Raw genomic sequence first — 25,708 nt, 5'->3', positions numbered from 1 at the left:
TTTTTTTTTTCTTTTTTTTTTTTTTTTTTTTTTTTTTTGGTACCAGGGATCGAACTCAGGACCTCACTTTTGCCAGGCAGGTGCTGTGCTGCTGAGCTAATTCCCTGGCCCTGTTTTACCATTTTCCTTTTAACCCCAAGCCAGTTGTCAAGTAGGTAGAGGAATTGGGTGCTGTTGGGTGGAAGGATGTGGGGCTGTGGTGAGGAAAGTCTGTGGTGATCCCGGAAGTCAGGCCAGTGAGTCCCAGAGATGGGTTAAGGAGGGAATAAGCGGACCTGGGTCTGAGGGCCGTGAGGAGAAGGTCAGGAGGCCTACCTTGCCCTCGGAAACTGGAGGGAAGTGGGGAACCAGGTCTCCGAATGTTGGCAAGTAATTGCCTAATCACCCCGCAGTAGTAGAGAACATCGGTGTCTCTGTGCTTTTGCTGTGACTTCTGGGATTTGACGTGTATTACAAAGTGAAAGCACAAGCAGGTCAATGCCGTGTTGCTAGGGAGCTGGTGGGCTGTGTTTATTAGAGGTGGACCTTGCCCTTGTGCACATGTCTGCTGTCCTGGGAGGAGTCCGAGCTGAAGAAGGGGAGGATGGGAGAGACTGTGCAGCCAGAGTGACCCAGGTCCGAGCCCTCTGACCACCACTGTCCTTGCCTGTCGCTGACCAAGTGGCAGCGAGAGATGCTTCCGGAGAAAGTTTGTGAGAATCGATGGGCAGATCTATGGGGCTGAAAGACATAGAGGCTGCAGAGGAGGTTGGAGAAGACATCGCAGTGGAGAGGAAGGAGGGAAGAGCAGCAAGGAGTTAGACAGGTGTCCAAGGCCAGGGTGATGTCGGGCGGTGACAGTGTACGGTGGCCGTGCTCTCACGCACAAGCGTCCAAGGCTGGCTGGGTGGGCAAGGCTTGTTCCTGGGGCTGCTGGGTCAGGGAGAGACGGTCACAGTGAGATGCCACCTCAAGAGCTACATAGGCAGCCTAATGCGAGGGTACCAGTGTGAAGGGATTCGCCAAAGACCCAGACAACAGGGAGACTTAGCGGGGAGATTTGGACGACCGCAGAGAGGAGTCAGGACTCTGGACTTCCTCAGCGGCTGATCTGGGGCCTGTATGCGGCTGGGCAGGGGACACTGAGTGGCCACGTGACCCAGGTGATCCAGGATGATCCCTGTTATGCCCCTTGGCCATCTCCTAAGTATTTCTTTCAGCCTCCGGTTGCATTGCAGCTTGGAAGGTGAGTTGTATAATCACCCTGGTTAGTGGCTGGACTTGGTGGGGGACCAGCTCTCTGGCAGTGAGACTTCCCGTAGAATGAAATAGGAAAGGAACTGGAAGATATCAAGAGAGACCAGACTGTTCAGGGGCTGGAGAATCGAGTGGAGAGTCTGGATTTTTTTTTTTTTTTAAATATGAAAAAGAGCTGAGCGTGGTGTTGCATGCCTATAATCCCAGCACTCGGGAGGCTGAGGCAGGAGGATCGCTGTGAGTTTGAGATCAACCTGGGCTACATAGTGAGTTCCAGGTCAGTCTCAACTACATGGTGAGACCCTGTCTCAAAAAAAGCAAAAACAAAAAAAATCTGAAAAAGAGTCTCTGATGGGCTTATAACCGGGGGTGATTAATAGAAGTTTATCATAATCATGTGGTAAACTGTAGAAGGGACTCCAGGAGGATAGTGCAGGATGTGAAGGCCATGAACACGAGCTTCAGACTCGGAGAGTGGGGAGGACAGATTCTAGAAGAGATAATGAGTTGTCTGAAGCTCAAGTTCGTGGAGCCCCACTGGGCTTCTCCTTCTCGCCTGTATTCTTGGCACCTTCTCTCCTCCTTTCCTGTCTCCCTCCCCATTCCTACAGCCAGTACCCAAGCCCTGGCCGCCCCGCTCCCCCTCCTGGTAATTACCATCCTCTCCTGCCTCGCCTTCCCCTCCTTCCCATCCTCCTCCCTGAGTCACAGCTGCCTTGATGACAGTTCAGTTCCTAGCTGCTACCTTGGGCTGTGTACTTCCTATTTGAGTGCCAAAGCCCCACCTCCCTGTACATGGCTCCTCCTGTCCCTGTACTTGCTTCTGAGTGGATTTCCACATGCAGGTGGTTAGCAGTGGGTTCCTGATCAGTTAAGATCCCCCTCTGCTTTAGTGGAGCCCTTGAATTTGTAATTCGTTAGCTGTCGCTCACTGCTGCCACTGTATTTATAGCCATCCCCAAACTGTTTTAAAAGAGCATTTATCTCTACGTTTGAGGGCAGGTTTGCTCTTGAACTTGCGCATCTGATGCCCGTGGCCTGCCTTGTATTTTGGGGGACTTTGGTCCTTTGTGTGTCCTGCCTGCTGGAGCAGATTGTAAACTCTCAAGGACAGAGGCCACTTGTGCTTTCTTGTACTTTACATCGTGCAGTGGACCCATGATACATTTTTCTTGAAGCACTGACTGAGGCTGAACAACTGATCACAATCTAGAGCATTCAGGCTCTCTTGAGAAGTCTTTTCCTTTTCTTTTTTTTTTGGAGACAGGGTCTCTCTATGATTTCCAGCCTGGCCTTGAACTCATGGTGATCCTCCTGCCTCTGCCTCCCAAGTGCTGAGGTTCCGTGAAGGTGCCACCATGTCCAGCATAAGTCTCTTAATCTGTGTTTGAGCTATTGTATCTGTAAATTGAGGATAATAATACCTACTTTAAAGAGTGGTGAGTGTCAAATGAGTTAATATATTTGAAGCAGTTAGTACCATATATAAATGTGTATTAGTATAATTGCTATCATAACAGGAACAATCAATGTCTGATAGGTAACTGATGAATGTTAGTTGAATCTTGATTATATGTTCATTATGAAACTTTGTCTACTTATGAATGTTTGCCTTTAATAACGTATCTAAGAAGGGCCAGGGATTTAGCTCAGTGGCGCTGTACCTGCCTGGCAAGCACAAAGTCCTGAGTTCCATCCCCAGTACCCATCCCCCCCGACATGTATCTAAGATGTGGTACGTTTGAAAATCACATGTGGCCTCTGTGTGTCAAGAATGATGGTGACAGGTGACTGATCACACGGGGATTTAGCTCGGCATTATTGAACCCTTCTGGACATTGTCCCTGGGTTTGTAGTTCTGGCTGCCATAACAAACTATACCAGGCTGCTGGCTGACACAGCAGACATCTGTTTTCTCGTGGCTCTGGAGGCCAGAAGCCTGAGATCCGGGGACAGCATGTTGGTTCTCTCTGGGGTCTCTGACCTCGGCTTGTGATCATGGTATCTCCCCTGCCAGGTAAGTATTGACCTCGGCTTGTGCATAGTGATGTCCTACCATGCTTCACGTGGTCTTTTCCTCTGTGTGTTCTGCCCTGGTGCCTCATTGGTGTCCTGATTTCTTCCTGTAAGGACACCAGTCAGAGTGGGTGAGGGCTGCCTTCGTAGACTTTTTATTTTCTTCCCGCTCTGGGGATGGAACCCAGGGCCTTCACTCTGAGCTTCATCCTCAGTACTTAAAAAAGATTTTTTAAAAAATTCCAAGATAGTGCCTCTGTAAGTCGCTGAGCTACCCAAGCTGGGCTTAAACTTTTGACCCTCCTGCCTCAGCCTTCCAGATTGACGGGATTACAGATGCATGCTATTACACCCAGCTAACAGCCTCTTTTTAATTTAATCACCTCTTTAAAGGCTCCTGTCTTCAAATACAGTCACATTCTGAAGCATTAGGGGTTAAGGCTTCATGATGAATTTATAGGGGGCACAATCTTCTCATAACATTCCTCTAGTGCTATGAAGTCATACGAAACCTCCCCTGAGCTTCAGAAAGGTAAAAGATTTATGCAGTCTAAAGAGAAGCCACAGTATCCCCAAGCTTTAAAATCCTGCATATAGAAATCCAGTCGTGGCAGGGAAGGCTTAGTGAGTCTTCGTGTACATAAGTGTCTAATATGTGCTCAGCAAATAAATTGGTTCTATCATTTCTCTCCGTGACACATTCAGTTTTTCTTAATCATTAACAAATGTTGAGATCCGAATGCTTCTCTCTAAAATGGCCAGTTTCCACACATTGATCCCTGCTGAAAACCTGGAGATGTGAGCAGATTGTAAATCAGTAATCCCCATCTTAGCTTTATTACCTGGCACCTGAGTGTCGTTTATCCATGAACACAGCCAGGGACTCTCCCCCCCGGCCAAGGGTAACTTGGGACCCTAGCATCCTAGCACTGTATGACTTGGAGGGAAAGCAGACGTCAGGAAATGACTGCGCTCTTCCCGTTTGGAAAGGAGCGTGTGACCATTTCAGGCAGCAGTGACCGAGAGGATCTGTTGATGTAGCTGAGGATTTAGAACAATAGAGGCATTCTGGAGTTACGCACAAAGGTCACCACTATACATCTGTGCCCTGACCAACTTGGCTTTCCTCTTTTATTTTTCCTCCCTGGCACTGGAGATTGAAACCAGGGCCTTCACACTGAGCTACAGCCCCAGTCTATCTATTTATTTATTAAAAAAAATTTTTTTTTTGTACTGGGGCTCAAACTTGGGACCTTGTACTTGTGAGGCAGGTGCTGTGCCACTGAGCTAAGTCTTGAAAATTTTGACACATGACTTGCTAAGTCACCACAGTGCCTAGGCGGGCTTGAACTGGTGAACTTGGGGTCCTTCTGCCCCACCCTCCCAGAGTGCTGGGATTGCACGTATTACCACGCCCAGCCTTTTGTCTTCCTTTTTACAAGTACAGTTTTACAACCAAGGAAGTTGTGCAGTGAACCCTAAACATTTGGCAAAGGATGTCAGAGTTGATGTACTAGAACTTTGGTCTTGAAACACTTGGAGTCTCACGGACCCGGAAATGACTTTCTTTCTGCTGCATTGATGATCTCATCTGTCGTCCCTGGTAACCTAGCAGTGAATCAGTGGGTGGCTCTCAAATCAAAGTGGGCTTTGGACACCTTCTAATTGCTCAGACCAGGGCTTTGGGACCCAGTGATGCCTGAATGAACTTTGGGGCTATGGCTGCCAGATTAATGGAAAATGTAACTCAAATAAAATAAAGTAAAAGTACATACCCAGACCTACCTTAATTAAGCCAGGCATGGTGGCTTACACCTGTAATCCCAATACTCCGGAGGCTGAAGCAGGAGGATTGCCACAAGTCCAAACTACATAATGAGTTCAGAGCCAGCCTAAACTACAAAGTGAGACCCTGTCTCAAAAACAAAATAAAACCAAAAAACCAAAACCAGACCTATCTTATTTTTGTTTAAAACACATAAATGTACATTTAATAACAAATAATTTTAAGAATACACTCAAAAAATACAGAGGTTGATTTGAATAAAAATATTTTAAAATCTTTGTTGCTTACATCATAGCAATCACATGTCTATGATTTTCAGTTTTGGGTTCTTTGAACTGGAAAAAGGATTTAAAGACTTTGGTAGAATGGTCTAAAGACAGAATCCTTATAAATATTAATGAAAATGGCCTGATCTTTTCCACTTGTTTCATCCATGCCTGGTCCTACAGCAATTTCGTGTAGGGAATTGGCTCAGGTCTTTCCAAAGCTACAAATTTCATATATATCTTTTTTTAAAAATTTTTTTGTACCAAGGATCAAACTTAGGACCTTGCATTTTGAGGTAGTTGCGGGTGCCACTGAGCTAGATCCCTGACCCATTCATTTATATTTTTTAGAAAATTAGTTTCTCACAGTACTTGTTTTTGTTGGCTATTATTATATTTAAATTAATTATAATAACATGTATCGGATTGAGGGAAAATAACTTTGTCTTTTTAATAAAGGCTGTTAGATTTTAACCTGGGTAGACTACCCGAGAGCTGGTTCCTGAGCTCCATACCTGGAGTTTCCTACCTCCCTGACCTGGGCGGCACCTGAGAACTGGCTCATTGACAACTTTTTTTTTTTCATACGTGGATTGAACTCAGGTGCCGGAACCACTGAGCTACATCCTGGGCCCCACTGACAAGTTTTTGAATGATGGTTGCTGCAGCCACTTCCCAGACCGCACTCTCAGAACCAGAGCTTTCTAAACCCGGCCTCAGGCAGGGGAGCAGCGCACAGGTCCTCAAGCACAGGCTTTTGCGCTGCCTTGAGCACAGGGTCTGGCATGTTCTAGGCTTCGGGCTGCAGATCATGTGTGAAGAAAGTGTGGATGGATCGAGAGTTGGCTAAACGGGGGTCAGTTAAGGGGCTGCTTAAAATTGCTGTACAATTTATTTTATTTTTTTTTAACACTTGGGCCAGCGTTGGCTACCTATTCTGTGGAAGAAGAGAATTCTGGGAAATTTGGAATGCGTAGTTTAGATCAGAGTCCTAAAAAAAAGATGGGCCAGTATCATACATACACAGTGTCCCTGCAAAGGACGGAAGTTGGTGGGCTCAAGGATGGCATCTTTTGGTTTGTGAGAAGCTCAAGAGAGAAGTACAGTCTGAGTTTCTGTCTTTTTGGAACAGTGACTTGGTCCCTCGTCACCGCAGCATCATCAGTGTGCTGGAACCGAGAAGCCAGATGAGCAGCCCCTCCCTTGGAGGGGACACTGAGATGTGGGTGACAGACCAGACTGGCCGACTGACGGTGGAACCATGGCAGGGCTAGGAAGCTTCCAAAATGGTGGGCCAGGCCAGTGGGAAGGGTTTGAAGGAGGGGACTGCCAACAGCTAACATAAGCCTGTGTGAGTGAGTCACAGCACGGCCACCTTCTCTGACACAGACTGGGGTATGTGCCGGGCTGATGCTCCTTAGTCTCAGCATCCCCGACATCACCAGTAATTAGTTTAACAACCCATTGGTTCTTGAAAGATGAGAAATTAACTTTTAGGAGGCTTTGGTGCCAGCTAGATATTTATATTATGACCCAACCCAGCTAATGTCCCATGACATTCAGACCCGAGACAGTGTCATCTTGTTCCCACCATCATGACAACTATGAGGTACTCTTAGAACTGTTCAGAGCGGTGAAGTTACAAAAAATAGTATATTAGACAGAAACTTAATGAAAAATTACAACACAGGCAGTTTCCCTTTAAAAACCTTTAGCTTTTTTCTTCGCCTCTATTGGTTATTGTGTTAACTGTGTTACTGTCTTCTCCCCTGGATAATTTCTGCTTTTAAGAAATCATACATGTGTATTCATTTGTCCTTGTTCTTATTTACAAATGATTGACATTAATGTATCCCAATACATTGTAGAGAGAAACATTTTCTTGAAGAAAAAGAAGGTTGCACATAATTTTACCACCTTAACACAGCAAGCTTTCTTATTTCTAATTTCCTGGCTCTGCCTCAGAAAAAGGATATAATCTCTGTGAAAATACAGTTTGGGATCTACTGTTTTTCACCAGATTTGGTTTGTTTGTGTTCCATTTTACAACTAGGTCATCATAATGATAACAGTAGGTTTTTCTCAGATGAGAAACCCAAAGTGAGCAAAAAAAAAAAAAAAAGAAAGAAAGACGATAGGAAACGGGGAAGTAGACCTTCTGCGGGTGGAAGGGGACCTGGGGTGAAGGGAGACCAGAGCTGGGTGGGGGATATGAAGGCCTAAGGTGCAACACACACACACACACACACACACACACACACACACACGCATACACACCCGCGCGCACACACACGCGCACGCACACACACACGCACATGCACACACACGTGCACGCGCGCGCACACACGCACACACACATGCACGCACGCACACGCACACACACACACATGCACACACACACACACACGTGCGCGTCAGCTCTAAGTCCTCCCTTTCCCTCGCTCACTTCTGATCCACCCCTCTGCACGTCCACCCCGTGCTTTCGTTTCCCAGGCTACCGTCCGTGACAAAGCACCACGCACATGGGCAGTGTCTCAGAGTACGGTGGCTGGACCTCTGAAATCAGGGTGCTGCCTCTGGTTCCATATGAATTTTAGGACTGTTTCTTCTAGTTCTGCGGGGAACACTGTCGGTATTTTAATTGGGATTGTGTTAAATCTCTATATCAGTTTTGAAGGATGGCCATTTTGAGAATATTGTTTCTGCCTGCCCTGAAACAGGGGCTGTCTTCCCACTTTCTTTTTCCTTTTTTTTTTTTTTGAGACAGGGTCTCACTACGTAGTTGAGACTGACCTGGAACTCACTACGTAGCCCAGGCTGGTCATGAACTCACAGCGATCCTCCTGCTTCAGCCTCCCGAGTGCTGGGATTACAGGTGTGCTTCACCACACCCGGCTCTTCCCACTTTCTGATATCCTCTTTGATCTCCTTTTTCAGAGAACTGTAGTTTTTGTGGTAGAGATCTTTCACTTCCTTAGCTAGATTAATTCCTAAGTATTTAATTTTTCTTGATGAAGTTGTGAATAGTATTGGTTTCTTCATTTTTTTCTTGGTGGGTTCATTATTGATGTACAGGAATGGCACTGATTTTTGTGCGTTGAGTTTGTATCCTACTACATTGCTGAATTTGCTTATGAATTCTACCAGTCTTTGGTGGAAGATTTTGGATCTTCTATGTACAAGATCATGTCATCTGCAAATAACAATAATTTGACTTTTTCCTTTCCTATACATACCGTTTTCTTTCTCTTGCCGGATTGCTCTGGATAATGTTTCAAGGACTGTGTTGAACAGGAGTGGTGATAGTGGCCATCCTTTGTCTTGTTCCTGATTTCAGAGGGAAAGCTTTCAGCCTCTCCTCATTGAACATAACGTTGACCTGAATTTCTAACTGAACTCTGAATGTGTTATGTTTTCTGCAGCTGTGGACTACTGCAGCTTGGAAGACCACGGATGTGAACACGAGTGTGTCAATGCAGATGGCTCCTACTCGTGCCAGTGCCGTGAAGGATTTACTCTTAACCCAGATAAAAAAACATGCACAAGTAAGTTGAAACTCGCACACACACATTTGCACCGTTACTGTGGGAACTGTGGCTGTGGAAATCTCCCAGGCGTAGATTCCCGTAGGGCTACATCCTGGAGGTCCGCTCCCTTCTGGCCCGAGTCCTCCGTGCCAGGCCCTTCTACGCTGTCTAAGGCTGCAGCCTCCTACCACTCCCCATCACGAGTCGAGGTGTCTGGTGAAGATATCTTTTGATGGAAACCACATTTGGGCTTCCCAGTCCAGCTCAGAGCATGCCACTAACCAGACCACCTTACTTCGCCTCCCTCAGCCTTGCCCACCCATCGATATTAGCAGAGCTTGAGGAATATTTTCAGCAAAGCTCTGTGGCTTGTGGGCTCCAGCTCTGACTCCACACAGTGCTAGAAACCTGCTGAGCCAGAAAGAACTGAACATGGCTTTCCTGGGCAGGGTAGGGATAGCTGGACAGCCCTTTTCAGAGCACTGCTCAGCTTTTGCTGTAGCTATTTTGTTCTGTTTGACTTATGTTCCCCAAATCAGAACATACAATCTACAAAGTAGAGGCGATCGCCAGTTTTACAAAAGGATTCTGACAGTGTTCTTTAGATGTGGAGTGTGTGGTAGCACGTTAGGACTTGCATGTGCCTGATTATCCCCATGTGTGGAGGGTCGCTTGGGAGAGGTTTCTTAGTTGTCAGGGCCCAGTATTTTTAAGAGACAGAGTTTAATAAGATATGGCATCTCTGAAACGAGCAACAATGAACAGTCAGGATTTTAATTTATAAAAAGCTGCTGTACCTTCCACCTTTCTAAAATACATTCGTTACATAAAACAGGTTACACTTCTGTAATATATTTTTTTCAAAAAGCATCCCCTAAAACTTCCTTAAACATAAACATGTCTCCTATACTTTAATTCCTTAACTTCTATAGTTTATAACACCAGGGCTGGAGGCAAGGGGAGTATTGGAGAAGGAAGGAGTACAGTGAGTTAAAAACAAACATACACACATTTTGTGGCCGGGCATGGTGGTGCACGCCTGTAATCCCAGCACTTGGGAGGCTGAGGCAGGATAATCGCTGGGAGTTCACTGCCAGCCTGGGCTACATCGTGAGTTCAAGGCCAGCCTGAACTGCATACTGAGACTCTTTCCCAAAAAGCAAGACAAAACAAAGAAACGTACATTATTGGACTCCCAACCATGAGCCAACAGGAATGAATGAAGCAAAGATCTTTCTTGGAGGGGGAAACACTGGCTGGGTCTCGAGGGTGGAGCTGTCAGGCACCAGGTAAAGGAGGAAAGATGTGCCAAGACCCAAGACGCGGGGCCTGCAGCGAGGACAGGCATGGGGAGAAGTAGAGCAGGGGGCAGCCTGCCTGCTGCTGTGGTGGTCAAGGATTTTTAGACATTTTTTTCTACTTCTTATAAGTTTCCAAAAAAATCAAAGAGCCTCAGTTCCTTGCATTTCAGTCTCTATTTCTAACCAGAAGTGTAACTGAAAGCTTGTTAATCCAGTTAGTGAGTGCACAGTTATTGTCTAAATAAGGTGTCCTAGTCAACGTGATATGCCAAGCGTGAGTAATTCATGATTAGGCCAAAGTGTACATAATTAGGGCTTTAAGCTCCCGAATGAGTGATGTGATTTATTTATTAATTTATTGGTTTTTCTGAGACAGGGTCTCACTGTGCAGTTCACACTGCCCTGGAACTCACTATGTAGCCCAGGCTGTTCTCAAACTTGCAGTGATCCTCCTGCCTCAGCCTCCCGAGTGCTGGGATTACAGGCATGCGTCACCACAGCCGGCTACTGATGTAATTTAAACTAGCTAAATGATATCAAAAAATGCATCAGCTTCTATATCAGTTCCTTATGCTCAAGCAGCCTGTCCAAACCCATGTGAACATTCTGTGGGAGAAAGAGTGGAAAAATCAGCTACCATCGATTTGCAAAATATTGGTAAGATTTTTCTTGGTAAAATGTGCTTTGCATAAAATTTAGCACTGTAACCCATTTGTGTGTGTGTGTGATTAAACCCAGGGTCTCACATACAGTAAGCCTGCTGTCACTGAGCTATATCCCCAATTTTTAATTTTGTGGCAGGGTCTCACTAAGTTTCCCAAGCTGCCCTCCAACTTGGGATCCTCCTGCCTCAGCCTCCTGAGTACCTGGGCTTACAGAAATGTGCCACTTTGCCCAGCCGCACGACCGTTATGAATTGTACAGTTCCGTAGCTTTAAATGCATTCACATCGTTACGTAACTATCACAAGCATCCATCTCCAGAACTTTTTCATCACCTCAAATGGAAGCTCTGGTTCCCTGATCCACACCCACAGCCAGTCCCTGCCAACCATTGTTCCACTGTGTCTGACTTTGACTTTCCAGGGACTTTGTGTTTGTAGAATCGTGCAGCGTCTGTCCTTTGTGACTGGCTCCTTTCATCTAGCATGCCATCTTCAGGGTTCTTCCATTATTGCACCTTCAGAATTCCCTTTAATTCTGAATAATATTCCATTTTGTTTACATACCACATTTTGTTTTTCCACCTTTAGGCTGTTGTGAGTCATGCTCCTATGAACTAGGGTGGACAAGTGTCTATCCGCGTCCCTAATTTTCATTGTTTTGGGCACCTACGTTGAAGTAGAATTGCCAATCCACCAGGCTTTGTAGCACACGCCCACAAGCCCGGCACTTTGGAGGCCGCGCAGGAGGACTGCTACAAATTCAAGGCTATAGCAGGACCCGGACAGAGACAGCGACAGAGAGAGAAATAAAAGAAGTAGTTGTCAGGCTTCCTGGCTAGGACATAGCTGACCTGCTACCTTCCTAGGGATTGCAGTGTGCCCTGCGGTTATTGACAGCTGTCAGTTGGAAGGAGCCTTCATGTGCAACTTGGATCTTGCCCGCCTGCCCATCCTTCAGTGTCCTTGCTGTGCCACGTCCGGCATGCACTTGCCCACCCCCACCAACAGGACACTCACTGTTCCCGCTTGTCCCCCTCGTCCCCTCCTAGAAAGTGAGTCTTCACACTGAGCTGGGATCCGCCTCCCTGTGCCTAGGGTCCAAGGGAGCAAATCCTGCTTCTCCGCTTCTTTGTGGCCACTCAGAATGAGTCAGATCAGAATGACATCGTGTAGTCGACCAGCCGGGCACAGAAAATGCACAGCCACAGACTAGGCCCCAGTACATGTCTGCCCAGCCTGCTGGAGTGAGACTAGACGAGAGACAGCACTGGGCGGAAGGGCGATTGCCTGGCTGGCCTTGGAACCTGCTGGATGCCTGTCTCCCAGGATGCTGACCGCCAGGCTGGATCCGCCCAGAAAGAGGTTGCTTTGTTTGATTTGTTTTTGTTTTGCTTTTTTTTGGTTTTGGGTACTGGGGATTGAACACAAGGCCTTCACACTGAGCAATATCTCTAGGCACTTTTAAACATTTTCACTTTCGAGATAGGGTCTTGCTAAGTCTCCAAATGCTTGAATTCTGCAATCCTCCTTCCTTAGCCTCCTAGAGGGCTGGGACTGCAAGTATTCACTACCTGTAAGGAGATTTTCAAACAGCCAGGCAAGAGGAAGCCTCAAGGAGGGCAAGAGAGCTGTCTTCCCTTGCTAGTGACTGTCATGGGTCTGAAGCTCAATGGAGCACTCTACCGGGAGTAGTGCCAGTAACCATTTAGTATGAAACAGAGACTTGTGGAGTATCTGCTCTGTGCCAGGTGCAGATATAGACACAGGGCTTATAGCGGGACGTAAACAAAACAGCTCTGTCCTTACAGTGCTTGTGTTGGGTTGGAGCAGGGTAAGAAAAGCTACCGTCTTGAAGAGAAAGTGATGTTTGGTCACAGTCTAGCACGGGAGGAGAGAGGAAGGAGACCTTGGAGGCAGAGGGAACGTAGCACCATGCAAAGGCCCTGAGGCAGGAACTGTAAGGCACAGCAACGTTGAGGGGCAGCAAAGAAGCCTGTACACAAGGACACAGTGAGAGGCTGTGATGTCCAGAGCACTTAGCCTGAGTTGCAGTGATGCCTGTGAGCTTCTGCTTGCTCTCCTGAGCTGAGGGCTCATGCTGTTTGTTGACTGGACCCTGTGTTTTGGCCAGAGGCATCTGTAACTGTATATATCATTCTCAGCAATGTTCTTCTCTGGTTATTTTCTTCTCCAAGTCTCTGGGCACCTCCTACACTGTTCTTTTTCTATATTATATCTGCTATTTTCCATGGCAACTAGTTTTGTAATTATGAGTTTGTATATTTATTAATATTTTTCTGATTGCAAAAGTAATAGACTTACTGTAGAAAACTGGTCTGCATAAAAATGAAATTATATAAAATAATCTCTGATCATCCAGATGTAGATTTTTTCCTGTTTTTGTTTTTTTGTTTTTGGTTTTTTGAGATGGTCTCACTATATAGTTGAGACTGACCTGGAACTCACTATGTAGCCCAGGTTGGTCTCAAACTCATGGTGATCCTCCTGCCTCAGCCTCCCGAGTGCTGAGATTATAGGTGTGTACCACCACACCCGGCAGGGATAACTTGTTAATAGTAATTTGGTACATTTCCTTCCAGATTTATTTATTTATTTTATTTATTTTTATTTATTTTTATTTTTTATTTTTTTTAACATTCAATGATTTATTTAATGTAATTTTAATACTCATTGTAAGCTAAAGACAATAATAATTTAATGCAGTAAGCTAAGTACACACAAAAGCTGTGTGTCCTGAATTACACAAAGGAGTTTCTATGGCCACATATAGTTTCAATCAAGTATACATTTCCATAATGAGCAACTACTTACAAATATGTTAATATAACAGTATTCCAAATGCTTATTTTACCATTATTCTTTTAGGCATTGATCACCATTGCTACTACTAAAAGCATTTAAATTTAGAATGTTTGATCTGGGAAAATTAGTTCTCCTAAAACTTAGCAAATACCTGTAGTATGTTAGAAGCCAAAATGCTTTTAAATCAACAAAAGATTTAACACAGGAGCACTGACATGAAATTTATTTTGTCAAAAACAAACACACAAAGAAGTTATCTTTAAAAAAGATAGTAAAACAAATTTTCCAACAAAAACTTGCAATTTCCTACACCCTCTCCTTACACACAAAAATGATGACTGCTGTCTAAAAACTTCAGAATACATGAAGTACATGCCTTAGCTGACAGTCAAAAAGGCCACTGAGATTTTACCTATTAAACAGCGAGCATACAGCTTATCATGGCATGAATATATCTAATATATAATACAAGTTTATTCTTCAGACAGTCCAAAGGCAGAAGGAACTGCATGGTTTGCAGTCATTAAAGTCTACTAAGTAATTCAAGTATGGTCATATAAAGGCAGGCAATTAAGGGCTGGAACCAAATGCTCTAAAAACAAAGACATGAAAATAAAGGCTGAAAACTTGTGTTTCTTCCTCTCGCATACATGCCTAAGCATCAGGACAATACTACAGAAAATAAACATATATGGTTTCCATAGAAAATAATGACATTTCAGAAAGTACAAAACGTGTCAAGACCCATAGTTTGCTTCATCAAATGCTTTTCTAGCTCATTTCAATTCTTCATAGTCAGCAAGTGTTTAACTAGCAAATTTCCTCGGGTCCTTTCGAATCAGGAAGACGATATCTTCGACTTGTACTCGACCTTGTCTTCCAATGGACATTGCCTTGTGAGTCATTTCAGTGATGAACTCTATGACAAAGTCTTCAAGAATATCCACTGACTCGGTCTAAGGATTCTGGACATCTCCAAACCCATATATCATACGTTGCAATTCTTTAGAAAAGTCTCTTTCTTTTACCCTGTCTCCCTTCAGCACCTCCTCCAATTTCTTCATTTTCCTCCTCAAATGTAGGATCCTCTTCCTCATCTGCCATCTCACCAGCCAGCAAAGACCCAGAGCCCAGATTTATTTTTAATTAATTACTTTTTAAAAGATACTGGTGATTGAACCCATCAGCACTGTACTAGTAAATGACATCCTCACCTCTTTTTATTTGTTTAATTTTAAGACAGGGTCTTGCTAAATTGGACAAGCTGTCTTCAAACTCACAGTGATCCTCCTGCCTCAGCCTCTTGAGTGCTAGGGTTCCAGGCGTGTGCCACCATGCCTGGTTTAGATTTTGCATTATTTTTTTAAGATACCAGGGATTGAACTCAGGACCTTGCACTTGTAAGACAGGCGCGGTGCCACTGAGCTACATGCCCAGCACTAGACTTTGCATTTCTGTTCACTGCTACACCAGTGCCTGCCTGTGCCTGGTGTTCAGAAAATATTTATTGAACGAATGGAAGTATTGATGAAGGCACCATGAGGTTAACACTTTCTTTCAAAAGAAAGGAATATGAGTGGCAATAGGAGAAACAGAAAAGATGAAAGCAGTGCAGCAAATTGGCAAAACCGAAAGATTGGTTTTTGAGAAGATCAGTAAAATTGACAGACCTCTAGCCAAGCTGGCTGGGATAAAAATAGAGAAGACACAGGTTACCAGCATTAGGAATGAGAAAGTGAATCTCACTGTAGAGCCTACAAACTTTGAAAATAAGTAATGGATTCCAAAGACCTCAACAGTTTGGATGAAATGGACAAATTCCTTGAAAGACACAAACTACTAACGTTCACTGAAGAATTAGAAGAATTAGAGTATGTGAATAGGCTTCCATCTGTTAGAAGAAACTGAGTTTGTGCTTTAAACCTTCCCACAAAGAAAATTCCAGCTCCAGTTGGCTTAACTGGTGAAATCTCCCAAACGTTTGAAGAATAACTTAATACCAGTCTATTCACATTCTTCCTGAAAATGTAAGAGAACATATTTTGATTCATTCCATGAGGCCAGCTTGCTGATACTTAAAACAGCAGTAGATGTAAGAAAAAACTACACATAAATATCTCTCATGAGGCCGGGTGTGGTGGTGCACACCTGTAATCCCAGCACTTGGGAGTCGGAGGCAGGAGGATCGCTGTGAGTTCGAGACCAGCCTGGGCTACATAGTGAGTTCCAGGTCAGTCTCAACTACATAGCAAAACCCTGTCTCAAAAAACCAAAAATAAATAAATAAATAAATAAAAATCCCTCATGAGATATGTGCAAAAGTTGTTTATTCTTAGCAATCGAATCCAGTAATATACAAAAAGGATAATACATCATGTCCAAGTTGAATTTTTCCCAGGAATTTAAGGTCAGCTTAACATTTAAAACTTGATCAATATAATCCAATACTGTAACTGTGGGACCCAGCTCCATAGATGGAGAAAAAGAACTGGACAAGACCTGACATTTGTGATTTAATTAAAAAAAAAAGTGAACACTTCCACAAACTAGAAATTAAGGAAACTGCCTCAATCTGATAAAATACATCAATAAAAACATCAACTGACTTCATTCTTTTTTTTTTTAACCGGGAATTGAACTCAGGACCTTACAATTGAGTCAGTCATGGTGCCACCATGAGCTAAATCTCTGACCCCTGACTTTATTCTTAATGATGAGCGAGTAGATTCTTTATGAGATTTGGAGCAAAAGAGATGTCTGTTCTCACCATTTCTATTTAACATTGTGCTAGAGGTTCTAGCCAGTGCAAGAAAGAAGAAAAAAAAAATAGTCCATAGAATAGAAAGAACAATTTAAACCCAGCTGTATCATCAAATAACATTGTCAAAAATAAAATAAAAAAGCTACTGAAACTATTACGTGAATTTAACAAGGTTGTTGAATACAGATAATATAAAATAACTATGTTGCATGGGCCAGGATTTAGCTCAGTGGCACTGTGCCTGCCTTGCAAGCGCAAGGACCTGAGTTCAATCCCCAGTACTAAAAAAACCCAAATGACAACTACAACAATAAAATTTGAAAGAAAAAGAGAAAGTAATATTTTTCAATGTCAGTCCTTTACAAATTAACCTATAGATTCAAAGCAATCTCTGTAATGATCTTAGTAGCCCTTTTTTTTAGAACTTGAAAAACAGGTTCTAAAATTTACATGGATATACAAAGGAAGAGAATAGTAAAATAAACTAAAAAAGAGGAACAGATGTGGAGAATTTAAACTTCCTAATTTTTTACTTATTTTATTTTTAATAAATCTTATTTTATCCCATCCCCCCTCAAGCCCCTCCTCTCCTTCCGTAACGAAGCTTTGTTTCCCTTTTTCCTTCTATTTTCACTCCCTTTCTTGTCTCTCCCTTCCTTTCTCCCTCTCTCCTCCCTTGTTCCTCTTCCCATCTGAACACTTTCTTCCCATTTCCCAACATCCATTATACATTTCAGTCCTTATTTCCATGTTCCTTTGCTCACACCAGAGAACCAGTGTGGTATTTAAACATGTGTTCTAATTTATTTCACTTGAGAGTATGGTCTCAACATCCATCCATTGAGCTGAAGCTCATCCTTATTTATGACAGAGTAGTACTCCATTGTATAAAAAACCCACATCTTCTTTATTCACTCATCTTTGATGGGCATTTGGGCTGTTTCCAAGTTTTAGCTGTTACAAACTGTGCTGCTATGAACATGGGTGCACATATATCACCGTGGTGTGATTCCTTTAATTATTTCAGAAAGATACCTAGAAGAGCTATACCTGGGTCAAATGGAATCTCTAGTTTTAGTTCTCTGAGGTTTCTCCACACTGATTTCCACAGTGGCTGCACCAGTCTGCACTCCCACCAGCAGTGGAGCAGGCTTCCTCTTTCCCCACAGCCCACCAGCATTTGCTATTGGTTGATTCCTTGATAGCTTCCACTCTTTCTGGGGTGAGGTGGAATCTCAGTGTTGTTTTCATTTACATCTCTTGAATGACCAGTGATGTTGAACATTGTTTCATGTGTTTATTTGCCATTTCTAATTCTTCATCTTGAGAAGTGTCTTTTCATTTCAGATGCCCAGTTTTGGATTGGGTCTTTAAATTTGGGGGGGGTCTGATTTTTAAAAGCTTTTTATATATTCTAAATAATAGTCCTTTATCTGTATAGCTGGTTATTTTTTTTCCACTCTGTGGGTTGTCTAAACTTCCTACTTTTCAGACTAATTACAAACAACAGTGAAGGATAGTGATGTATTGGTACAAACATGAACAGAATAGGATCCAGAAAGAGACCCACACATATGTGGTAAAGATGTTTCAAGTAAGATGCAAAAATGATGCAACAGGGCAAGGCTACCATCTTCAACAAATAATAGTTGTCACTTTGACTGTGGTTATGGTTTCTTGGGAGTATACTTAAGTCAAAGCTCATAAAATTATTCATCTTAAATATGTGTAGTTTGTTTTTTTACACTTAGATATATTTTTTCTTTTTCTTGAGTTTATTGGTACAATCTAGGTATACAGTACAGTTACATTCATTACTGGGATCCTGTACCTTCACATGACAGCTCTTGGTTCTCATTTTTTCCCCTTGTCCCTGCCCTCCGTTCACCCCCTCTCCCCTCCCCATTTACAAACACTTTATTTCCATTTTTTCATTTTCTCGTATTTTTCTTTTCCCTTGTTCCCTTTCCCCTACCCTCCCCACTTTCCCTACACCTTTAGCCCTTAGATATATATATTTTAAAAGAAACCTAAAAACGAGTAGATAAAACAGTCGTGAGCATTAACCAGGTGGGGTGATGCACACCTGTATTCCTGTCACTCAGGAGGCTGAGACAGGAGGATTGCTGTGAATTCAAGGGCAGCCTGGGCTACATAGTGAGTTCAAGGCCAGCTCACTATGAAGTAAGACCTTCCCTCCAAAAAAAAAAAAAAAGTCAGGAGCCTTGTGCACCTATCTTCAGTCCTTCAGATATGACCTGTGCAATTAAGGAACTGAATTGTTAATTTAATTTTAACCAATTTAAGTTTAAATGGCCACATCAGACAGGATGTAAGCTCTAGATTAAAGGCAGCATAAGGAAATGTAAAAACTAACTAGTATCTGTGACCTTAGGCTGGATTCTGTACTGGTAGATGAAAAATACTATAAAGAACATTATCAGCTGGCAGGATTAGAATATGGATGGTAGATTTTTTTTTTTTTTTTTTGAGACAGGGTCTCACTATGTAGTTGAGACTGACCTGGAACTCACTATGTAGCCCAGGCTGGTCTCGAACTCACAGCAATCCTCCTGCCTCAGCCTCCTGAGTGCTGGGATTACAGGCATGAGCCACCACGCCTGGTGATGATAGATTGAATACTGTATCAATGTAAATTTGGGGAGTTTATAGCTACTTTGTGGTTTACCTATTTAGGAGAATATCCCTCTTCTTAGGGAGCCAGACTACATTTAAGGGAAAAGAACCAGGATGTGTATATCCTATCCTCTGACAGTTAGCTCAGAAAATTGACCCAATGGTCAATCAAATGGAGTAAAATATTAACAATAGATGAATCGGCATAAACAGTGTTATCAGTGGCTCTTACACTTCGTGCACGTGGGTTTACGTATGCGGTACTAGGGATTGAACCCTGGGCCTTTATACTGAGATGTATCCCCACAGCTTTTTAAATTTTGAAATAGAGTCTCATCAAGTTACCCAGGCTGGGTTTGAATTTGTAATCCTCCTGCCTCGGCCTCCCAGATCGCTGGGATCATAAACATGCTCTATCACACCTGGCCTCTTGTAGTTTTTATGTTTGCAACTATGTGTAATTTTCAAAGAGTTTCCAAATAAAAAGTGCCACAGCCCACGTGCCTGAAGGGATCACGAAGTGAGAAATGATGGTGAGAGATTAAGAAAGACAAAGTGATATAACAAGGCATAGGCGGGGCCAGGTGGGGCTCTAACTCCTGATGGGTGGAAAAAACCACCAGACAAATGGCCTCACCTTAGACTAGGGCCGTGCAGGGGGCGGTCAAAGGGGCTGGTCTGTGGGCGGAGCCGGGAGAGTAGCTAGGGTCCACTCGGTCGGTCTCACGCTTGATGTTTCTCTGGCGAAGGCCGGAGGGCACACAGTCCTCTTCTCAGCCGTGCCTCGCTCCACCACGCCTTCTTGTTGCCTGTTCTCCCCTCGGGCCCTGCCTTATCTGAGGGAGGAAGTGAACAAGATGCTTGTCCCTATGCGTGTTCCTCGTTCCAGGCCCATCTGCGGGAGGTGAGTTGGGCCTGGCCATAGTGATCCACAGCTCAGTGCTCCCAGCAAAAAAGTTTACATGTGACAGTGGTATTACAGTTGTATTTTCTGAAGAGTCTCTATCTTTTAAAGATACATTATGAAATATTTATGAAAAAATGATATCACGTCTGAGATCGCCCCAAAGTGATATGGGCTTTTTATGGGGTTAGGGTGAAGAGGGAGAGGGGCACCGCAGATTCTGAAGCCGAGTGCTGAGTGCGTGGATTCCCCATGTCACCCTCCGTGTTTCTAGAGGTGTAAATCTCCCAGGACTTTACATTGGGAACATTTGGCATTTTTTTCATTGTTTTTCTTTGGAGAACAGTGTGTGCTTCTCCTAGTTGGCTTGTTTCCTTTGATATAGATTGGGACAAGTCAGTTATGCCAGATTCTTCATGATGGAAATTATATACATAATTCAGATGTTCCTTAAAACCATAAAAGTCCTCATCAAAACAAAGATGTCTTTTAAGATTCCCTCAGTGACTACTTATTCCCAGTGATTTTAAACAATGCGTTTAGGTTCCCCTTCAGCAAAAGCCGTTGTTCAGACCTTTCAGCAGAGCGGTCCCTTTCCATATTTAAAAAACGCTTATGCAAGTAACATTCCTGTATAACAAACTCCATGCAGACTTTCCTTCCTGAATATTTTGGTTTACATTAGAATATTCCCAGACATTGGAATATGTATTTCCTGACTGAATCTTGAGATGAAAGGTCCTATTTATGCAATAAAGAAGAAATTTTCAACTTGAAATACTTGTGTCTTTCTCTCTGAGGCCTTTTATTTCCCAGGATGCTTTTGCATCCTGTTTGGCTCAGTGTGGGAGGAGCTTGAGTGGTGTAGTTTGATTTGGAGAAAGTTACTTTGTTTTAATTGCAGCATTTCATAAAACACTCAGCTAAACTCTCTCCCCAGCCCATAATCCGGCAATTTTAATTTGAGTGGCTCTTCTATGAACCAAGATAAGAAAAAGCACATTCACAAATTAGTTACTTAGATATTGTGTCATGTGTGCAGAAGATTCTCCTCCGGGCATTTATGTCTCTAGACCTGGGAGTAGCTCTATTGAGATTGCTTCCTGGCGTAAGTCTTTGAGGCATGGGCTTCACCCATTTAGGAAAAATGCAGGTGGAAATCCCTTGTTTTTATGTGCCAGTGGCATGGCTTTGTTGGACCTTTTTCTCTCTCTGCAGAGATAGACTTCTGCGCCTCACCCAATCACGGTTGCCAGCACGAATGTGTCAACACTGGCAATTCCTACTCTTGCCGCTGCCTGAAAGGCTTTACCCTGAATCCAGACAAGAAGACCTGCAGAAGTAAGTCACACCGGGCCAGCATCATTCACCATGTGCTGCTCTAGCTTTCTTTTCCTTGCCAATCTTAAGCAGCTTGCACCTGTATTCAGCATTTATATTCACTAACTATTCTGTCCTTTATACTTTTGGTTCATTACATCCTATCGGGATGTTTTGTAGAGATTGGGAAGATTAGGTCAGACCATTGAATTTGGTTAGCAAACTCGGGACTTAGCTGAAGTTCTGCTTATTTGAAATGAGGATTCAGTCTTGCTCCTCCTTACCTTGTTGAGAAACAAAAGGCTGAACCCAGAAAGGAGACATCAGAAGAACTGTGTTCTAGCCGGGCGTGGTGGCACACGTCTGTAATCCCAGTACTTGGGAGGCTGAGGCAGGAGGATCGCTGTGAGTTCGAGACCAGCCTGGGCTACATAGCGAGTTCCAGGTCAGTCTCAACTACATAGTGAGACCCTGTCTCAAAAAAACAAACAAAAAAAAAGAAGAGCTGTGTTCTTCCAACCCTACAAGATAAGGCACTTGGTGGCTGCTAAGAGGGGCAGCTGCAGCTCTATCCTCTTTGATGGGAAGGTAGAAGAAAAATAAGACCCAGAAGCATCGTGGCAGCACTGAAGGGATACAGGGCGTCAGAGGATGGTGAGGATGGGCTGAGTGCCTGTCACTGGCCTTCAAGGGACGTGAGCAGCCTACAGCACGGACGCTAAGTGCGATGTCTTTAAACCAGACTTCTGAGAGACCAGAGTAGAAGGCTGCCAGGCAAGAGGTGGCTGTGTTTCCCCATGGCCAGATCCTCAATAGCTGTGTGCTTGGTGCACATGGGTGCAGTGTGTGTTTGTGGAATAGACGAATGAAAGAATGAATTAAAGAATCTCTTGAGATGTATTATCCTGGAGAAATTGCAACTATCATTTTAATTCCTCAATCTTGGCCGGGAATTTAGCTCAGTGGTGCCACTGCCTACCTCGCAAGTACAAGGTCCCGAGTTTGACCCCTGGTACCAAGAAAAATTCCTCAGTCTTGTTAGAAAGATGAGCTTTTCAAGTTGGGCATGGTGGCGCACACCTATAATCTCAGCACTCAGGAGGCTGAGGCAGGAGGATCACCATGAGTTCAAGGCCTGGGCTACATAGTGAGTTTGAGGCCAGCTTGAACTACATAGCAAGACCCTGTGTCAAAGAAAGACAGAGAGAGAGAGCTTTTCAAAGCGTGCAAGCTGAAAATTTTCTTCAGAAACCTTTCTCACCATCAGGCCACACTGATGCATGCTGACTTGTTGCGGTCTTCTGACCACATCACTTGCAGATCTCTCTCGAGCTTCCATTTGGGGTTATATTTCCCAACATGCCACTTCCTAGACTTCTTCTTGGAGATGCAAAGGCTGCACTGTCTACCTCTCCTGGGCCATGTGTGCAACTGAATCCAGATGAGGCACGCTCTGCTCGCAGCACGCAGTAACTCACGAACTCATCCTGCCGAGGACTAAACCTTGATGGTGGCAGATGGTTGCAGAGCCCATATTGTGAAACGGAGCTTCTCTTATAAAAGATAATCCTCACTCCCCTCCCTGGATGCGGACCCTGGAAACATGCAAGCCCTAATGGGAACTTTATTTGAGAGCATTTGAAATGTGAAAACAATTAAGAGTATTTTCCATGCAACCACACAGGCCTCAAGTATGTTGGAGGGCCAGCTCTTCTGGCCTGGCCAGGCCCCTCTGTGCTCTTTACACCTTTTTCTAGTGTGTGGGGGATAATTTTCTGGTTCATCACATACATTTATTATGGTCGTACGCTTCCTGTGTATGACTGGAGGGGACCTGGATAGGCTAGGTAGCAGCCATCGGCGGGGACTTTTCTTGAGGCTTTGACTCTCTTCCCAGTCGTCAGAGTCCTTTCACCTCCACCATGCCCTGCACACCCTGCCTGGAGAGGCTCTTGGAGAAGAGGAGCCAAGGAGGGAGGCTGAGAAGGAGTTGGACCACAGACTGGCCCACAGATACACAGATTGGCCCACAGATACACAGATAGGCCTGTGTGCAGGTCGTGGCCAGAGTCTCGAAAGCTCATTCGTGTAGACTCTGTGCTGATAGTTCTTTTTCCTCCTTAGCCAGGTGCCCCACTTTTTCATCCAGGAAAAATCGAATTTCCTCCTAAAAGCCGGTGTTCTCATTTCCCACAGTTCCGCCTCCTCATTACATTTTCCATTGTCTTTGTTGAGGGCCCAGCCCTGGACCCCTGAGGTCACCTCTCTGAGCCGCGCCTCTGACAGATGATTGCACTTGGTCCTCACGGAAGACAGCTGGACCGGAAGTCAGTGCTTGAGGTCTCCCTGGAGAGTTAAGAGGCAGGGGAAACAAAGAAGTTAGGCTTCCAATCTGAAGTTCATTATTAGGAACCTGAAGTCTCCTAAGTAATTTTGACTATTTCAAATATTGAGCTGAAGGTACAGCCTTTTATATTTCACAGGAGGCTGATGGATGTGGGCTATTTTCAAAGGTAATGAGAAATGTATCAAAGAAATTTGATGTCATCCAGTTAAACTGGGGGGCGGGGGCGGGAGTTGAAAGCAGAATTCTGACGAGAAACTCTTGGCCAGGATTCAGTCCTCCTCATCTGGGCAGTTTTTCCTTCTGGAGACGGCTGCTGTCGTTAACTAACGACATGAATTATGAAGGCGTCAGCGCAGAGTACAAAAGCTGGGCCTGGCCTGGCTGTCACTGGGGTGGAGCTCCAGGCTGAATCAGATGTGGGCGCAATCCAGGGGGGGCCTCCAGCACTACTGGTGCTGGTGCCATGGAGGGAGCTCCCTGTAGCTAGAGACACCACTCTCTAAAAAGCCAGTCCCAGCCTCCAGGTTGGACGAGTCAGGAGATGTGGAGTCCAGTCCCAGCAGTGTCATTCATACTGGCTGTTTTGCCTGAGCCAGCTACTTTCTACTTCTCTGGACCCGGATTTCCTAAATGAAGGAACGGGACTCCCTGCCTCAGTGTTTTTTGTTTGTTTGTTTGTTTGTTTTTGTTTTTTTGGTACTGGGGATTGAACTCGGATCCTTATGCTTGCAAGGCAGGCCACCGAACCACTGAGCTAAATCCCCGGCCTCAGTGTTTTTTTATCTGTCCAGTTTTTCTGGAATTTACTCCCACAGCCATTCAGCTAGCATTGTAATTCACTGCCTGGGGTCCCTGAGGTTTGTAGTCTTACCAATTCAGTCAGGTCTCTAACTCGTTTAGGAGCTGGCATCATGAAGACTTCTATTTAATTTTAATGTAAGAGTTGTTTAGTTTGTCATCTGATTGTTCAATCATGTAACTTGGGGATATTCTCTTGGATATACTGGGACTTCCCAGACCCATATGCACCACCATACAGTTTATGAGGCTCACATAAGCAGATAAGGGGTGCTATATCAGTTAGGGCTCGCTAGAGGAAGACTATAGGTCTATAGATCTATATAGACTATAGATATGGATTTACAACGTAGATTTAAAATGGTCACCCACAGAGTCAGTGGTGAAAGAATGCAAAAGGGCCTTCTGCATGCTGGAGACCCAAGGGATCCAGTCAAGGGCTAGGGGTTTAGCTCAATGACATCACACCTGCCAGGCAAGTGAAAGGTCCTGTGTTCAATTCCTGGTACCAGGGCGGAAAAATACAAAGGAGCCAGTTGAAAGTCAAAGGTTTGGAGTCCCGTGTGAGTCCATGTCAGGAAGCTGAAGGGTCTGCACTGGAAGCCTGGAGACAGATGTCCAAATGAAATGGCAAAGACTGGGGCTCCTGTGCAGAAACAAAAACAGGACCTCCTTCTTCTTTCCCTTTTTATTCCATCTGGTTCACTCACCCATTGGTTGGTGCCAGCCACACCCAGGGTGGGTCTCCCACCAGCCAGACACTCAGAACTGTGCTGAACCAAATCTGCTAGGCATTTGTATTCAAGTTGACTTGACAGTTAGCTATCACAGGGGCAGTAGATAGTAATGAATAAATACTGCCATCTACCTCTCTTCTTTTTTATAATGCTGACCAATGAATGTGCCCTAATTATTCTCCATGTTGGCTCTTCCCTGTGTTGGCTCCTTGAGGACTGGCACTGTGAGGGCTGGTGCCTTGAGGGCGGCCCCGTTTAACTGCCTACAAGATAATTGAATTAACTTACTTATGTACAATATTGTCTTCATAGTTCAACTATTTGTAGCACATGTCAGCATTTCCTTCTTTTTATAGGCTGTGTAGTACTCTGCTGTATGTCTATACCACATCTGGGTGATTTGTTCATCCACCAGTACCCTGTAGGGTTGCTCCTAGCTTTCACTGTTGTGAATAATGTTGCTGGTGGCGCGTGCCTGTAATCCCAGCACTCGGGAGGCTGAGGCAGGAGGATCGCTGTGAGTTCGAGACCAGACTGGGCTACATGGTGAGTTCCAGGTCAGTCTCAACTACATAGGAGACCCTG

At 44.3% G+C, this 25,708-nt stretch overlaps 1 protein-coding gene and 1 pseudogene across 3 annotated transcripts in view; one reads left to right on the top strand and one right to left on the bottom strand.

Moving 5' to 3' along the window:
* The window catches only part of Matn2 (matrilin 2), a 114,217-nt gene that overhangs the window by 54,150 nt on the left and 34,359 nt on the right, over window positions 1–25,708 (top strand). For 2 of the 3 annotated variants that reach the window (XM_010619576.3, XM_010619575.3), the window contains exons 6-7: window positions 8,727–8,849; window positions 21,140–21,262. In XM_010619576.3, coding sequence (XP_010617878.1) covers window positions 8,727–8,849; window positions 21,140–21,262 — 246 coding nt within the window. The remainder of the gene's footprint in view (window positions 1–8,726; window positions 8,850–21,139; window positions 21,263–25,708) is intronic. The other variant, XM_033760006.1, reaches the window with a different exon arrangement.
* LOC104859089 lies at window positions 14,357–14,884 on the bottom strand (annotated as a pseudogene).

This window comes from Fukomys damarensis, unplaced genomic scaffold, assembly GCF_012274545.1.
Source record: "Fukomys damarensis isolate Sample0158 unplaced genomic scaffold, DMR_v1.0_HiC HiC_scaffold_5, whole genome shotgun sequence".
NCBI lineage: Eukaryota > Metazoa > Chordata > Mammalia > Rodentia > Bathyergidae > Fukomys > Fukomys damarensis.
The sequence above is the reverse complement of the archived record's forward strand: the minus strand, read 5'-3'. Positions and strand labels throughout refer to the sequence as shown.